The sequence below is a fragment of the Dasypus novemcinctus genome, chromosome 19 (assembly GCF_030445035.2).
Source record: "Dasypus novemcinctus isolate mDasNov1 chromosome 19, mDasNov1.1.hap2, whole genome shotgun sequence".
Classification (NCBI taxonomy): Eukaryota; Metazoa; Chordata; class Mammalia; order Cingulata; family Dasypodidae; genus Dasypus; species Dasypus novemcinctus.
This window is the reverse complement of record NC_080691.1, coordinates 48,098,322-48,115,179: the sequence shown is the minus strand read 5'-3', so window position 1 is coordinate 48,115,179 and position 16,858 is coordinate 48,098,322. Positions and strand designations below refer to the sequence as shown.

Below are 16,858 nucleotides of genomic sequence, written 5' to 3'. Positions count from 1 at the left end.
TGTCCACACAGCACGAGGGGACAGCCGTGGCAGGAATGGCCTGGCTGCTTCAGCCCCATCAAATCCCACTTCCCACCCCAATGTCTGCTTTAGGACTTGTGTTTGGGCAGAGGTGGCTTCTTATGGGAGGGCCTGTAAGCCCGTGCCACCATGTGATCTGCAGAGGCATCATGGCCTTTTACTTGAGGCAGCTCACACTAAGGTGCAAGCCCAGAACAGGGACCCAGCGGACAAGCTGTGACCTCATACTCCCTGTCATGGAGCCCAGTGCTCTGTGCTGCCATTTGCTCATGCAGGGGCCCTCCAAACACTGGCCATCATGCAGGTTAGAGAGGGCCTTTGATGCGTAGGCATCCCAGTGGGAAGTGCTGAAGTCCACCTTTCACACCAATCTCAACAGGACCCTGGCAGGTTGCAGACAGGCCCCCTGAATGTGCCAGCCCCAGGCAGGCCCCTTCCATCGTCCTGAGTTCTTGCTCCCCCTCTCCAGACATAAGAGTGCTCCCCGCCCCCCACCCCAAATCAATGCCAAGACCCAGCATTTCCTTCTGAGATCTTTATCAGCAGCAGTGCCCCACCGGCCATGGCCTTGTCAAGCTTTACTGGTTTGCAAAATGAAAACTCAATGCTTTCCTCAGTTTATTACTCTTAATTACACACTTTCAAAGTCACCCGGCCTCATACTTTGTGCCTTTAGGGGGCAGATTGCCCCATACAGGCCAGTAAGTTTTCTGATCCTCACTTAGAAGGTGGCACGCTCCCCACCCTGACCCCAAAGAGATGCAGATTTAAACAGCTTGTGTGCATTGGAGCCTTTGCCAGCAGCTGACATTTACAAAAAACACTGTTTATGTTTGGGAAACAGAATCAAACTGCCCACAGCTGCCCCATAGTCCCATGACCCACGATATTCCAGAATTGTTTCTTAGTGTGCCTCCTTCCAACATGTTCTCTACACGCTTCTGCAGGTTCTGTCCACTGAGTGCTTGTCACATCCAAGCTCTGTTGGAGGTGCTGGGGTGTGGCATATATTCCACAGAGCCCCAGTGTGTACACGGGAGGGAGAATGCAAACCCGCCTGATGGGAGCTGCAGCGTGTGCTGGGGAGAAAACTAAAGCTGAGGACGGGGTGGAGGGGGGAGTGTGGCACCTGGACCAAGGGAGGGTGCTGGCCATGAGGATGTGGACACACCAGCCTCCATGCCTGCCTCGAAGTAGGAAGGGACCTGGGGGGAACGGAACCAGCCAGAAGCCTCATGCAGAGGGAGCAGATGGTCAAGGAGGTGGTCAGGGTTGGGAGCCAGACCACGGACCTGGCCATGTTAGGTGGAGTGGGGCCAGGGGCTGTCATTCTCAGGGAGGTTCAAAGCCACCGCAGGGTTGTGCGGGAGGAGGGACACCGTGGCCTATGAGCTTGCAAGACCCCTGGGCTGCTGGGCAGAGAACAAGGAGGGCTTTGCCAGGTAGAAGCCCGGCAGGGAACAGATGACTCCATCGGGCTGACAGTCTAAAGGGTGGTTAAGGAAGGGGCAATTTACAAGGAGAGCAGAGTGGGAACCAGCAAGGGGGGTGCCATACCCTGGGCCAGCTGCAGCGTGACCCAGAGGCACCTGGGTGGCGAGCGCAGCCTGGGAGAAGCCCACAGGAGGACGCCAGAGAATACACACTTGGTTACTTTCACCCAGTGGCCAGTGGCCCCATGGCACATGGACATGGTCAACACGGGTGGAGGGGGCCACGGGGAGCCAGAGTGCTGCTTGTGGCAGGGCTGTTAGGGAAAAGTCTGGTTCAGGATAATTTAGACAGAGCTGAGTCCCTGGAAGAGGTGTGGCGTGCATGGGAAAGGAAGAAGGCAAGATTGGCCTCAAGATGGATGTGTCCTGCTTTGGTTCTCATAATGTTTGAATCAGGAGATAAAGTCTGCGTGGTCCTATGTTGAACTTTTAATGTATACATACTTTTTTTCCCATTTTAGAAGGTGTCCACGGACACACGGTACCCAAGTGAGTACTGAGTGCTGTGGGGCTCTCGCTGCGGCAGTGGCCTCCCTTTCGGCCCCAGCTTCTTTCTTCCAGGCTCCTAAGGAGCCACATGCCTACCTCCTGGGCTTGGACTGCACCACAAGCTTTTGGGGCTGGATAACTCCCTGTGGGGGGGACTGTCTTGTGCCCTGTAGGGTGCTCTTCCCACTAGTTGCCAGGAGCACCCCACAGTGTGATAACCAAAAATGTCTTGGACATTGCCACATGTCCCCTGGGCGGCAGAATCTTCCCAGTCACAGACCACTGAAAGTCTCCCTCCTCAGGCAGCTCTCAGGAACAATTGGGACTATTTCTTTTCAATCTTTCTTCTGCCCATTTTCCTTATATATGACCAGGTACACACACCTCTGCCTGCTGGTTTTGCTTCCCGTGAACCTCAAAACTCTAGGAAGACAGGATTCTGAAACCACATAGCTTGCCCTCAAGGGGACAGGTCGAGCTCCTCTCATCCATTTCTTGTGTATGGCTCTTAGTCTGTTTCCAGTTTTCATGATTCAAAGGATCCAAGAGTGGGAGGCTCTAAATCAGACTAGTTGGATTGGGAGCATTGGGGACCCAGAGGCCCTCATGAGCCCACAACACTGTCCCCAGAGGGAGCCTCAGCCTCTGCTGGGGGGTCACCAGGGTAGCCGGAAGTGGGCTTGCTGGGTGAGCGGACTGTGGGTGCATGTGCCCCACCCTACAGCTGTCTGGGAGCTCTATATGTGAACTCCAAGGGACCCCCAGTTCCTGCCAGTGTTGGGGGAGGTAGGATTCTGCAGGCCCCCTACCCACCCTGACTCCCACTGTGGAAGTTTCTGGAGTCCATGAGCCTCTTCCTGGCTTCCAGGGGAATTGAGGCTTGCCCTGGTGAAGGGCTGAGCTCAGCTGGACACCCCAGCCATGTTCTTCCTCTTCCCCAGCAGGCTGCCCTCTGGTCCTGGCAGGAGACCAGGGCTCTTCCAGGGTATCTGGGTGACTCTCACTGGCCTGTCCATAGTGGGGAGCCTGGGCCACACTCTGGTCACCACCTGGCCCCCTTGCAGTTATATGATTGGGGGTGTAGGCAGGGAGACATCCTGCGGGGGCCGGGCCCCAGGGGTGGGCACAGCCAGGAAGTGGCCCCAGAGCCTCTCTCCACCGTGTGTAGTTCCTGCAGTCAATTGTCCATGCAGCCTTGTGCATTCCGGGGGACTCCTGCTGTCAGCGCTCTTGGGAGGCTACTGTTAGGGACACCCCTGAGGGACTGCTCACAGCCCTGCCACCATACCCGAGCCTTTGCTTCCTGTGTGAAGGGGAGTGGCTTTTCCTGCCCTGGCCTCTGCAGGAGCAGTGAATGTCTGCCTGATGGGGTGTGGCGTCAGTGTGCTTGGCTGGGGCTTATGCGCAGAGCATTGGGCTGAGCAGGGTCTCAAGTGCGTGGATGGTTTTGGCTCCTGGCCCCTGCCAGCCCCTCCTCCCAGGAGGCCCCACTCATGGCTCTCTGCTCTCATGCCCTCCCTTACAGCCTCATCTTGCTTTTAGCCCCAACTTCTTTCTTCTGAGCTCTCAGGAGCCACATGCCTACCTCACTAGGCTTGAACCTCACCACAAATGTCCCTGGCGCAGGCCTCAGCTGTCGAATGAGCCGCTAACTCCTCATCCACTCGAACCCAGCCCAGAGAGGGGCCCAGGGAGGGTTGGCTGAAGGAAGGAAAGGAGTTTCGGGCAGATGTGTAAGGAATGTAGGAAATGAAAGGAGAAGAGAACACATCTGGGTGTGTTTCTCTGTCTCCAGGGACAGTGTCCTTGTGCCTCCATTTATAGGGATGGAGACGAGACCATGACTCACATGACTTAATCTTGGGAGAGATCCGGTGCTGCAGAGGCAGCTCATGTTGGCCTGTCAGAGGCCCTGACCCTGCACACAACATGCCATGGAGAGGCAAAGGTGGCATGTACTGCCGAGTTCAGGGCAGGGGCGGCCGGTGAACACGGTGTGGGAGGGCCCCAGCAGGCCCTGGGCTGAGGGCTATGGGGGCAGGAGTTGGGAACCAGGTGCTCTCCTCCCACAGGGAGCACAGGCATGTCTGTAGACCACTGCCACCCACCTGCCATCTTTGTAGTTCCCCGACTGACCCTGTAAGTGTCCTGGAGGACTGACCCCTGCCTCCCCCATCATCCCCATAGGGGACCAAGACCCAGAGAGAGGCTGTGACTGCATGGCCCAGGTGTGCATTCTTTTATTCCTCAACAAAAATGTACTTGCTCTGCAACCTTGCAGGGAGTAGAGTCAAACCTAGGGCTTCTGAGTTTAGGAAAGGAGACAAGGGCAGTTTTAAAAAGAAGAGCTTGCACCCTGTCTACCCCAGCTCCCAAGCTCCCAAGCAGGCCTTGCTGTTCTCTCCATGCTTCCCAGCAGAATCCCAGATGCGGACCAGGCCCAGGGGTGGCAGCTCTGCCACAGCTCCTCCCCTGCATGACTTGGCTGTGCCCCATCCACAGAGAGCTGGCAGGCAAAGAGGACAGGGGAACAGGTCACTGAAGCTCGGAGCTGGCCCTCTGAGGGGGGCTGTGGCCTGGCTCAGGGTGAAGGGTCCCTCTGCCTTTTGCCCAGAGCAGGGACAGCACAGGCATCCAGATGATGGAGGACGTCAGCGTATCCACTCAGTTCTGGGGATTCTTTTCTCAGTCTCTTGTCAGGACCCCTGTCTGCCCCCCTTGAGAGCCTTTAGTGCTTTCTATCCCTGGGGCGCCTGCCCTGCTTTGGACCCCCTGCCATGCAGCCTGCCTTGGCTCCCTACTGGCCTCACATGCAGCACTCCTGACCTGCTAAGTCCCTGGGTCACCTCCCACCGAGACCTACCTGACCTCTGGCTGGATCAGAGGCGCCTTCTTGGCCCCATGCTTGCCTCTTGTATTGCAAGCACAAGTGCTTGTCTCCTGCTTCATGCCCTTCCATGGGGGTCCACCCAGGGCCAGTTAGACCAGACCTTGAACCCTGTGACACTGAGACTGTGACACTGAGACTGAGGGACAGTGGCTGGATGCTCTCCAGCTCCCACCTGCCCAAACCTGAGGTGTTCCCCTCCTCCTTGGACTTTCTGAAGCCAGAGCCGTGTGGAGCCAACTTGAGTTGGATTTTACTTCTTGTCATCAGGCACACTCGACCAGCCCCATCTCTCCACTCTGTGTTCAGCTTCTCTGTGGCTGTCCTTCTGTCCCTGGGGCCTAGCAGTGTGCCTGCTGGGAGCACAGAGCATCAGGCCAGGACTTGTGACCAGCTTCGAGAGGATTCTTAGTGAATTGGTCTCTGGAAGTGGAACAAGGGGTTCACTGAAGCCTGGGTTGCTGGTAATTGCTAGGGGCATTTCGATGTGAGCCCCACATTGTTCCTGCCTGGTGTCTTAAGAGCTAGGAGTTGATGGCAGGGACTGGCCTTCCTGAGTGGGGACGTGTCTCTCGCTGCCCATGTAACCCCCTTCTCTTCTTGCTTCCATCTCCCCTGGTGAGGGCAAGGAGGAGGCACTTCCACAGGCAGGAAGCCCATCCACGCCTCTGAAAGGGCTTCAGCCCTCTGTCCCTAAGGCCCTGGCAAGGCCTTTGGGTCCTGGAGGGAAATGTCTCCACTGGCTGAGGCTGCCCCCCACACCAAGCACTAGTGTCCTGTGCCTGGGTGCCCCTTTCTCCTTGTGGCTCAGGGCTCCACTTAGTTGTGTCAAAAGCAGAATCTCAATCTCGTCCTCATCCTGGCCCACCTTTGCAGCAGGCCATACTCTGCCTTTGCCTCCAGGTGTGGTGGGCTATGTCAGCGCAGCCCCAGTTGTCCCCCAGTTCTCTGGCTCCTGGCCTCATGTTGAACCTGCTTGGACCAGGCCAGGCTGTGAGCCTGCCTGGCATAGGGCAGCCTTGGCTTTTTGGGGCCTTGGCTTTCAGCCACTGTCAGACCCAGGCCACATCCCACAGGACTTGCCCTGGGAGCTTCCCAGAAGGTGGCACTCTCCCTCCCTCAAGCTCCACAGAGGTATAGCTTTTCCACTGAATATGTTACTCAGGCGATGCATACGTGAAGCCCACCTGCCCCTATCCTGAAGGAACCCTCATTCCTGTTCCCCACCTCCAGGTCAGATGCCAGAAGGCCAGTGGCCACCTCACGCCATTCCCTGCACAACTGTAGAGGCCTGTGTGGTGTTGGGAGGGGGATGTCCATCAGTCCCCACCACAGCCTCTGAGTTTGTGCCTTTGGGTAGATGCAGGAGCAGAGGCTCAGGCAGGCCAATGTGGGCCCCCCAGTCAGCCTTGCAGAGCTGGGATTGGTACTCTTGCCTAAAGTTACAATGAAAGAAATGCGTAGTAGCTCAGCTTGGGCAGAATTGGACAGAATGGATGGCCAGGGGGACGGGCTGCAGCTGGGCAGCAATACGTGTGGGTCAGCTGGGACGCAATTTGATAAAGTCAGAGCCCTGGGGGTGAAAGAGGCAAAGAAGGGAGGGAAAACTGCCTGGCTAGGGAAGGTTGGGGCAGTGGAGAAGGAGGAAGATCTGGTGTCTACAGACCTGGGTTTCAGCCCCAGCTCAGATGCTTTGGGAGTTGGCAAGGGCCTGGGGTCCCCATAAATGCCCATCTTGGGCAGAAATCCCACAGCCAGGTGACCGCAGCCCAGCGCCCAGGGCTGCCTGGAGCCGCAGGATTAATGCCTGCAGGAGAGGCTGCTAAGAGCTGCTTGGTGAATAAGGGAGAAGCCTGTCTTCCCTTCCCCCGTGGGCGCCGTGGGCTTGCCCACACACTCACTCCCAACCTACTTCTCATTTCCCCAGAACCTCCAGTGGGCCCGTGACGTGTTGCTAGGCAGTGGTATCCCATGGCAACAGCTGCAGCACATGCCGGCACAGGGGCTCTTCTGCGAGAGGAACAAGACCAATTTCTTCAATGTGAGTACTTTGCCGTGTTGATTTCCAAGGCTTCTTGTACCTCTGCATTTCACCAAAGTCTTGTGATCAGCCCCCTGGGCGGGCATCACCAGGTCATGGGTGTGTGGCATCCTGAGGGCAGGCAGGGGTATAGACCCGGGCAAGGGGTGCTACTCACTGGGAGACTTGGGGCAGGTCACTTACCCTCTAAGTGGAGAGGCTTGGACAGGCGCACCATGTTCCCAAGAGTCCCAGGTGTTCTGGGGCCACTGCCCACCATGGCAAGGAGCCCCTGGCCCACAGCCTTGTTCCCCCAAGCAGTTCTTCACATCCCCGTTGTGGTCTTGGGCAGCTGGGAGAATCAGATGGTAGTGGGCTCTGCTGCCAAAAAACACAAAGTTTAACAAGTCCAGGTTTCCAGGGCCCTCCCAGCCCTGGACACTTGGAGGTCGCTCCTCCAAGTGGCATTCCCCAAGGAGATCCCTCCTTAGATAGGACACTGCCTGTCTCTGAGGCCTGTCTGCCATCCACCAGGGCCTGGCCCCCTCATCTGCCCCGCCCCATTCAGAGGCAGCTGGTCTCCCCCTACTGCCCCCCACCCAGCACAGCCAGCTCCCAGCCAATAACTTTGGCAAGCTGACAGCCTCTGAGCTCTGGTTTCTTCTGGGTTTTCCCTAAATCATGCACAGAAACCAAAGGGCAGGTTGCACCCCAATCTATGAAGCACCTCCAGACAGGGCTAAGGATTTCTAGTCTGGAGGAGTGTGTCAGGGACTGGTTCTTGCAGCATGCTTTGGAGGAAGTGTGGGGCCCCACTGAGAACCCCATGGAGGTAGGAGGGGTCTGGGTTTCCTGCCTCTGCTTCTTTCCCAACTGTGACCTTTGGGGGCTGATGGAGCTCTGGGGCCTGAGAGCCCCATGAGCACCTCTCTGGCATTTCAGAGACAAAGTAGTAGATGCAGTGGTGATGAATCCACTCCATGCCAGCGGCTGTAGTGAGAGGGAAGCCTCTTCCCACCCACTAGCCCAGTTCCAGCCCTCCGGCCCTCGTTCATGGGTGTCCTATCCTTCCAGGGGCAGTTGCCCCTCTGCAAGCCAGCACGTGTGAGTGTGCACAGATGACAGGATGCTACATGCGTTTCTGCTCCTTGTTTGTTTCAATGAACAATTTGTCTTGGAGAGTAATTTGGATCTTCCTCATTGTTTTAAATAGCCTCTTAGTACTCCAATATATGATGTCCCATCGCTTACCTACCTGTCCCTTTTGATGGACATTGAGGTTGTTTCTAGGCTCTAGTTACTTCAACAATGCTTTACATATAGAACGAATTCCTAGAATAAAATTCCTGGGTCAAAGGGTCTGTGGTGCCTTTAAAAGTTTAATAGATACCACCCTCCAAAGAGGTGGCCCCAGCTCATACTCCTGAGAATCGTTTTTTTTTTTCAGATCATATCAGAACTGTGAATTATTGAACTTTTCTGTATTTGCTGTTCAGTGGATGGCAGTGGAATCAGGTGTCATTCATCATGAATAAGATTGAACCTGATACTCTGTCAGCAATTTTTTCCCTTGTGCAGTTTCTATGTATGTTCACTTTTCCCTTGGTCCTTATTGATTTGTAAGAACTCTTTATATAGGAATGAAATGAGTCCTAAACTGGTATATCACAAACCTCTTTTTCTGCAGCGAATAGACCAAAGCTAGAGCCAGGCAAGTTGTTTAATTTCCCTGAACTCCTGTGTAGCTCACTTATAAAATGGGTTTCCATTATCTGCCTCGAAAAGTAATTGTAGGGACCAAGTTAGATAATGGAGTAATAAAGTTCCTAACACAGGACTGGGTACACAGCAGGTGCTCCAGAAAAGTTTCCTTTCCTCTCTCCATCTCCCTATTGTTGGTGTTTTGACCTTAAAAACTTGGAGTGATACTGGAAGGAGAAACCCAGCCTCCACTCCTTCCTTGCAGATGAGACCTCCTCATTATGAAGTTAAGGAGGTCACCACCTTATAGGACTCCTCTAACTGGCTCTGGAGCACAGGGTGCCTGGCCTGGCTGCAGCCTTCTGGGTGGTTTTGACTTCTCCATGCTTCCCAGGGATGCTTTAGCCCTCTCGGAGCCCCTTCGGCCAGAGTTTTGGTCTTCTCCACTTTCTCAACTCTTCATGGGTTGGCTGATGTATTAGTCAGCCAAAGGGGTGCTGATGTAAAATACCAGAAATCAGTTGGTTTTTAAAAAGGCTGTTTATTTGTGGTAGGAGCTTACAGATAACAGGTATCAGGCAAACAGCTGTTTCCCCAGGGTTTCTGCCATGTCTAAGGAGCTGTCTCTATTCCTCTGTATTCTTCTCCTGGCTCAGGTCCTCCCTTTCTGGGGCTTGCTTCTCTTTCCTCTATGTGCTTATTTCCCAGGGCTCCAGCTCAAGACTCCAGCATCAAACTCCAAATCAAAACACCTCCAACTCCATCCTTTGCCATGGCTTTTATCCGTGAACCCACCCACCAAGGGGTGGAACTCAACACCCTACTAACGTGACCCAATCAAAGTTCTAATCATAATTTAATCATGCCCAGTACAGTTTACAAACGTAATCCAATATCTATTTTGGAATTCATAATTATATCAAACTGCCACAGCTGGGGCTCCTCGAGTTCCTACTGTAGTCTCTTGGCAAAGACTGGACAGACCCTCACACCCCCTTTCATAAAGGGCCTCAGGGACAGGGACTCCCAGCCCTTTGGAGGTAGGATGGCCTCTGCAGAGCCCACCCCATGCTGCCCTTTCTGTTGCTTCCGCCAGTGCTCTAGGTTGTGCTCTCATCAAGTCATTGTGTTCAGCAGCATTCACTGCATGCGAGGAGAATTCACTAAATCATTTCCAGAATAGCACTGACGGGCAGCCCCTGCTCTACTGGCCCTCAGTTGGCCAGGGGGGCCATAGGCTCAAGGAGCAGACTTGCGTTTCTGTCCTGCCAGTGCTTGCCATTGGGGGGGGAGGGTTGGCACAGTCGCAGGCCCCACCTTGGCTCTTGGCTCTGCTCACCAGCTGACTGGCCAGGTAGCCCTGCATATTCTCAGGGACCAGGCCAGAGGCACCTGCCTTCTGTTTCCTCGTGACCCCGTAGGAACACATTGTCACTGCAGATAGTTCAGCCACATAGCAGAGCCTGGACCCTCACCTGTCCCCTAGCCATGTACCCTTCCCAGAGACCCTTCTGTGAGCATTCGAGTGGTCTCTTTTTCCAGGCATGTGTACAGAAGATTTGTTGAGCAGCTTTCAAAGATGTACACGTGTGTGTGTGACAAAGGGTGTGTGCTTTTCTACAGCTTGCCTTTTTCCTGATTGTAAGTCTTGGAGAAGTTTTTGTGTGAGAAGCATAGCTGTGTCTTGCTCATGGCTGCCTAGTGTTTAGTAGCAGGGAGTCTGTGGTCACTTGGTGGGCATGTCTGTGGGTCCCAGATATGTGTTTTTGCAGACAGGCCTGTGGTGGCCTCTGGGACATGCGTCCCCCTGCTGTTGTCTGGCACAGAGGAAATGACCACTGTATTAGAGCCAAAGGGGTGCTGATGCAAAGAAATCTTTGGCTTTTTAAAGGGTATTTATTTGGGGTACAAGCTTATATTTATAAGGCCCTAAAGAGTCCAACTCAAGGGACCATAAGAGGTACTTTCTCACCCAAGGTCTGTTGCCACGTATTGAAACAAGACGGCGGGCGGTCTCTGCCTGGTCTCTCAGACCTTAACTGCTCAGCTGCTCTGTTCTGACTGCAAATTGTCAGGTGAATGGCTCCTCTCTCCCCAAGGCTCCAGCATCAAAATTAAGTTCTCTCCTCTGCCATGTCTTTTTCTGTGTTCTCCTGTGTATCTACTTCTTTGTGTCTCCTTGATTGTCTGTTTATATAGCCCACCAAGGGAGCAGGGATTCCACCCTGCTCGTCCTAATGATGAATCAGAGCCCTAATCTTACCATAATCAAGTAAAAGTAAAACCTTTGAATTTAATAGTCACAGGATATCATGCCCAGAGGAACAGACTAGTTTACAAACATAACAGATATCGCCTCTTAGAATTCATAATATCAAACTGCCACAACTGCCAAGATGGATTTTTTCCATTCATCTCTGGGGACAGAGGCCTCGCCCTGGGGCTCTTTGAGCCCGGTGGTCATTCACTGACTGCAGAGCATGTGGGGGCCCGGGGACAGTGAGTGTGACCCAGGAGTGGAGCTGGAGCATCAGCTTTCCTAACAGAAATACAGTTGGCTATTTCCCCGGCTGCTGCCCAGGTGTGGTGTGGGGTAGGGCTTGGCCAGTGTGTGCTGGCTAAGGGAAGAAAGGGATGGGAGGCGTGGATGCAGTGCTTTTCCAGCTCCGACCATTTTGCACATAGAGGCTGAGCTTGCATCCCAGGAGAGGGTTTGGCTCCCTGCCCACCCCTTTCCTGCCTTCTCACCTCTGCCGTGGAAAATCCCTGCTCATGGGGGTGTCTGCTGAGCATGGCTCGGGGCTCCAGGGCAGGCCGGAGCCCCAGCTCTGGCCCCCCAGCCCCCACTCCTCTCTGGCCAGACAGCACAGTCTGCCCTTTGCACTGCGGGCAGCCTCTTCCCCTGGTCCTGGTGGCGGTCCCGCCCCTGCTGCAGTGGGCCTACCTCTCCTTTCCCAGCAACCTGGCCAGCCTGGGTTCTAGGCCTGGCCCTGCCCCGTCTAGCTGGGCAACCTCTCCAAGCCCGGCCCCACCTCTGTGCCAGGGTGCCATTAGGATGTGGGAAAGGCCTACTCTAGCAGAGAACTACAGAACCTCTTGGAGATATCCATTGCTTTCCCCTCCGCCCTGTATGGCCACAGCCCTGGCCCTGTCCTGCTGGGGACCAGCAAGAAGTCCCTAGCAGATAGCGAAAAGAGGTGGATTTGGGCTGCAGCTGTGTGGCCCTGCTGCCCATGCCCACTACCTTTTCCTTCTGGTGCCGCCTGCTCTCCTGGAGCCCCCTTGCATGGGGACCAGGGACAGCCTGCCCAGTCTCTCTGCTGTGCACCAGGGGCCTGGGGCTTCAGGGCCCACCATCAGCTTATCCCCAGGCTTACAACTCCCCAAGCCTTCCCCATGTGCCCAGCAGGAGGCTCCACGGCCCAGGTTCTGCATCAGGCCTGGGCCATGCAGCTTGGCTCTCACTGACTGGAGGATGCATGGGTCCTTGAACCTCCCTGAGGATGTCTTAACCTCCCTGAGTGGCCCCAAACTTCCCTGAGCATCTCATTCTTGGCCTGTAAAAGGGGCTTGAGGTGAGGAGCCCACAAGAAGTAAATGTGAAGCAAGGTCTACCAGACTGGCCAGGGGAACCCATCACAGCCAGGGTCACTGGGGATTCTGGGAGGACATATGTCCCCCTCCAGGCAGGGGTCAGTGGCCAGGGGTCCCAACCTTGATAGGCTGACAACACCAGGTGGGAGAGAGAGGCCAAAGGAGGCAAGGGCTCCTTTGGCATGGGCCTGGGTACAAGAGGTGGGATGGGCTGGACCACAGAGGCATTGAAGGCCACAGAGAGGTCTGGGCTTGTTCTGTGGCAGGGGTCCACGGAGGAGGCTACTGGGAGCAGGGCCCAGGGCCATGCTCAAGGACAGCTCCTCAGGCTGGCTAAGCAGAGCTGGGAGACCAGGGAGGACACAGGCCTGGGAGATGACAAGGCTGGAGTTGGGTGGCAGGTGAGAACCACTCCTGAGGCCGTGCCTGACCCCCAGGTCTGTTGGGAGACAGGAATCAGGCAGGAGCTGAGCTGGGTGGTGGGGTCCCACTGGCAGCCTATGCACTCCCCATGCAAGCATGGGCACCTGGGCCAGCAGGTGGGTTTCTCAGAGAGGTGGGATGGTGGGAGGGCACCTGGAGCCAGGCCGTGTGATCCAGAGGGAGCTCCTTTCCTGTCTGGGTGTTGATTCCAACATGTTCCCATAGTAACCACACCAGAGATGGCTCTCCCTCCTTCCCCAAAATGCTTGCTTATTTTAGCAGGCAGGGTTTTTACTCACTTCAACCCAGTTTCCAGCCTCTATGGAAGAACCTGTAGTGGCCGAGGACCTGGCTGGCCCCATTTCCTGCTTCCTTGGCCTTGTGGGGCTGGCAGTGCTGTGGTCTCCAAGTCTGAAGATGCAGAGGAGCTTGCTGTCTGGCTGCAGCTGCCTTGTGCATGGTGCATCCCCCCCGCCCCGCCCCGGCCATCCTGGCCCACAAGAGTGTCTGTGACATGTGGGATAGGTCACGGGAGCACAGGTCACTGGAAAGAGCTCAGCCTGTGGGCACACAGGCTCAGTCCACAGCCGCTCTATGTAAGGCCCAGAGATTACTGTGGACCTCAGGGGGCTTTGAGTGGATTGGTGCCTGGTACTGGAAGGGACATGCCTGGAGCCAGGCTGGCATCAGCCCCAACTCACACATGGCCAAGCCCTCCCTGCTTCCTGGCCCACACCCTGCTGGAGTGGCACAGCCTGGGAGGCGGACATGGCCATCCCCACCCACCCACATTTCCTTTCTGCCCTGCCCTGGCTCTGTGGTCGCTGCCTGTGGTCTCAGGGCCAGCTGTGTGATGGCCGCTATCTGACTGTCCTGCGGCAATTCCACCTGCCCTCCCCAATGCCCAGGCACAGGTTATACAAGCAACCCCCAGGGCCTACTTGGTACCTCTCTACTCCTCTTGCTCTCAGAGTCCTCTGGAAGCACAGCCCTGCTCGACCCCTGGGTCTGTGCCCCGAGACGTACACTTCCCCCATGGCAGGCTCTCTGACTTGTCCCTTCTCCCACCCACTCCCTCCAGCTCTCAGAGGCCTCAGGTCACATCACCCTGGGGCTGAGTCACTGATAGCCGCCCCCAGACTGGGCCTTCTCAGGCAGACCCGAGTGAGCGTGAGCGAGTGAGCCGAGGATGCAGAACAGGGGAAGGGGTGGGGCTCCACCCCATTAATTATACCCCCAGCCCAGCGGTAGCAGCAGAGGCAGATCTGGGCTCCCTCCCAGCATGTAAACAAGCCCCCAGAACAAGAGCCTGGGTGCTCTTGGCAGGCATGGTGAGGGTGGCTGCCCGCGTGGCTTCTCCCTGTCTGAGCAGTGCCTGGCAGTCGAGAGGAGCCCATTGGTAGCAGACCCATCCTTTCCAGAAATGGCCCTTAGCCCCTTCTCTCCCCCTGCATTTGGCCGACCAGCCCCGTTCAAAGGAACATGTCACCCTGCTGCTGCTGGCAGCATAAACCACATCTCGGTCCTCAAGCTGACCTGCAGGTGGATTCCTAGACTCTGTGTCACAGAGGCCCCGAGTGGCCAAGGGGCCTGGCTGAGGATTTGGATCTCTCTTTGCCCAGGGCTGAGGTCCTGCGTGGTGGTGGGAAGGAGGGGAGGAAGCCCAGGGCCCACTGGAGGGGGTGGGAGCACCCAGCCCTGATGACAAGGCTGGGACCCCAGGTTGACAGGGCCCAGGTCAGTAGTGAGGCTGGGAAGTACAGCCAGCCAGCTCAGGCACATGGCCTGTGGGCCATGGCCTCCAGCAGGCCTGTTTGGACACAGCCCCGGGTGGCCGGCTGACCAGGGCGCGTACCTCTCTGTAGGAACCACTCACAGATGCCCACCACAGCGATAATGGGGGCTTCCACTCCTAATAGGACTGGAAGTCTGCCCCAACCTGGCTTCAGAGGGGACCGACAGAGAGGGCCTGCCACAGTAAGGACTGCTCACTGGGTATTTATTTGGGGAATCTCCTCTGGCCCCATCATATATTTGTGGCTCTTAGCAATTCAGATGGGGAAGTTGACCCCAGTAGGCACTGCAGGCTGGGAAAACCAGAGGCCCTTTCCCCTGTCCTGCTCCTTCTGCTAATAGGAGGCTATCCCACCCTGCTTGCAGCCCCCATCCACAGACCATTCCCTGCTGGCTTGGTCACCCTAGATGGCAGAAGGGCACTTGTTGGCTGTGCTTTCATAGCAGCAACTTCCGCAGTCATGATACAGTGGGCCAGGGCCTGGATGGTGGGAGGGTACTCACATGACCCCTCAAGTGAGGGCCTGACACCCAGGGAATGGCGTAAGATCCCACAGCCAGTAAGATGGGGTCTGCCCTACTCCCCAGCCTGCGATGAGTTGCTGTTATTGAGAATTTGGATACCATCTCCAGGCTCCCTCTGCTACAGGCATGCGGGGCAGGGTGTTGGGGGAAAGGGGTGTGGGACCAAGTGGCTAGGAAGGATCTGCTCATGGGATGTGGGAACAGAGTGGTGAGTTACTTATGGACCAGGCTGCTAGGGTGGCCCTGATTCGTAGAAACCACGAGCATGCCCCTCCATGTTTCGGCCTCCCTTCTCAGAACCCCACCTGGTATGCCACCACCTCCCCTGCCCACAAGCCTTCAGCCTCCCTCAGTACCTTACTCTGGCCTTTCAGACTGACCTATGGGACCATTTTCCACAGGAAGGATTCCCTCTGCAGTATCCCTGCCTGGCCCACCTTTCCCACCCCACCTGCGTTGGACCCTCCCAGCCCTGCCCAAGGCTATTATCCTTTGGCAAATGTCAGGGCCCTGCCTGAGCTGGCTGCGGAGTCACTTTTCTACATATACTTTCTGGGACCTCCTGTTGCCAGACTCTGGGTGCCCCAGCCTAGAAAAACCCCCAGCCCTCCTGGAGCACAGACCTTACGCCCGAAGGTGAGAGACAGCAAAGGGGATAACACTGAGAGCTGTGCAAGCAGGCAGGACAGAGCAGAGTGGCCTCCAAGAGAGGGGCCAGCTTGGGCAATGGCCTGGAGGCTGGGAAAGGGCACCCTGTCCGCAGCCAGGGCACACGGGGGCTGGGCAGCGTGTGAACTGAACGCTGGGGTAGCGGAGGTACAAGAGACATCACACTGGCCACCGTGAATGGTAGAGGGGCCCAAGGCGAGGCAGTCCCTGGAGCAGCGGCTAAAGTCATTGACTTTGCAACTTGCCCTTCTCAGGGCCCTAGAACACAGTGCTTGGTGCTTCTCCACAGAGCATCTCATTGAAGCCTCATAACCCATGAAGTATGGAGACTGCCTTTATCCCGATCTTACATATGAGGAAACCAAGGCCCAGCCTCACAGCATAGCAGTAGCTGAGCTGGGACCAGGTGTTCTGCACCCATTTGGGGTCAGCAGGGATGGTGGCCAGTGTGTGGGCTCCAGAGGAGTTAGGAGGAGGGGCTGATGGGATAAGGGAAACGGGGAGAGGATGGGCAGTAAAGGAGGGGTGAGCCCAGAGCCAAGGATCTGGGCTTGGGGGCCTAAGCCCTGCCCCCTAGCTCCATTCAGGCACCAGTTCTGCCTCCTGGCCCCCAGGAGACAGCACCCTGGGATGCCACAGAGGGCTGAACTTGAGTCCTCTGGGGATGCCAGCTAAAGCTTCATGGAGTTGGTGAGACGGGCACAGTCAACTATTCCACCATTTGCCCAAGGATGGCTCCAAACACTGATGGAAGAAATCCTCTGGGATTGGTGGTGGCTTTTCCTGTTGCTCTCTGAGCCCCCGTGATGCCACATCACCCTTGACCATGGAGATCTGCTTCTGGTGGTGAGGAGAGGCGCCTGGCTCTGCCCCTGGCCCTACCCCTCGCTGGCTGCCACTCTGGCTCCCCGAGCCTCCCCAGAAAGGTGCAGAGGCACCACGCTGATGTCAGGCGTTTGTTTGAAAGGAAACCCATGTCACATCCGAGTGAAAACCAGAGGACAGAAAAAGAGGGAAAACACTTAAACCGAGGAAACGTGAACTAGTTGGCCAGAGTAGGAATTGCTGCAATGCACTATTTTTAGCCTTACTGAGATGATATATGAGCCAGTTGTACAAGTGGAGTAAACAAAAGAAACGCTTCAAGTTTTCCACAGGGGAAATGTCCAGTTTTCAAGAGCCTCAGAGGGTTAGCAAAGTCGTGTCGCTCCGGAACAGAGGCCGAGCTCTTCTCCCTTCCCA

At 56.1% G+C, this 16,858-nt stretch overlaps 1 protein-coding gene across 5 annotated transcripts in view; it reads left to right on the top strand.

The window, feature by feature from the left end:
* Nucleotides 1-16,858, top strand: part of CABIN1 (calcineurin binding protein 1) — a 130,691-nt gene that overhangs the window by 84,286 nt on the left and 29,547 nt on the right. For all 5 annotated transcript variants that reach the window (XM_058281739.2, XM_058281740.2, XM_058281738.2 and 2 more), the window contains one exon: nucleotides 6,818-6,931. In XM_058281739.2, the coding sequence (XP_058137722.1) occupies nucleotides 6,818-6,931 (114 nt within the window). The remainder of the gene's footprint in view (nucleotides 1-6,817; nucleotides 6,932-16,858) is intronic.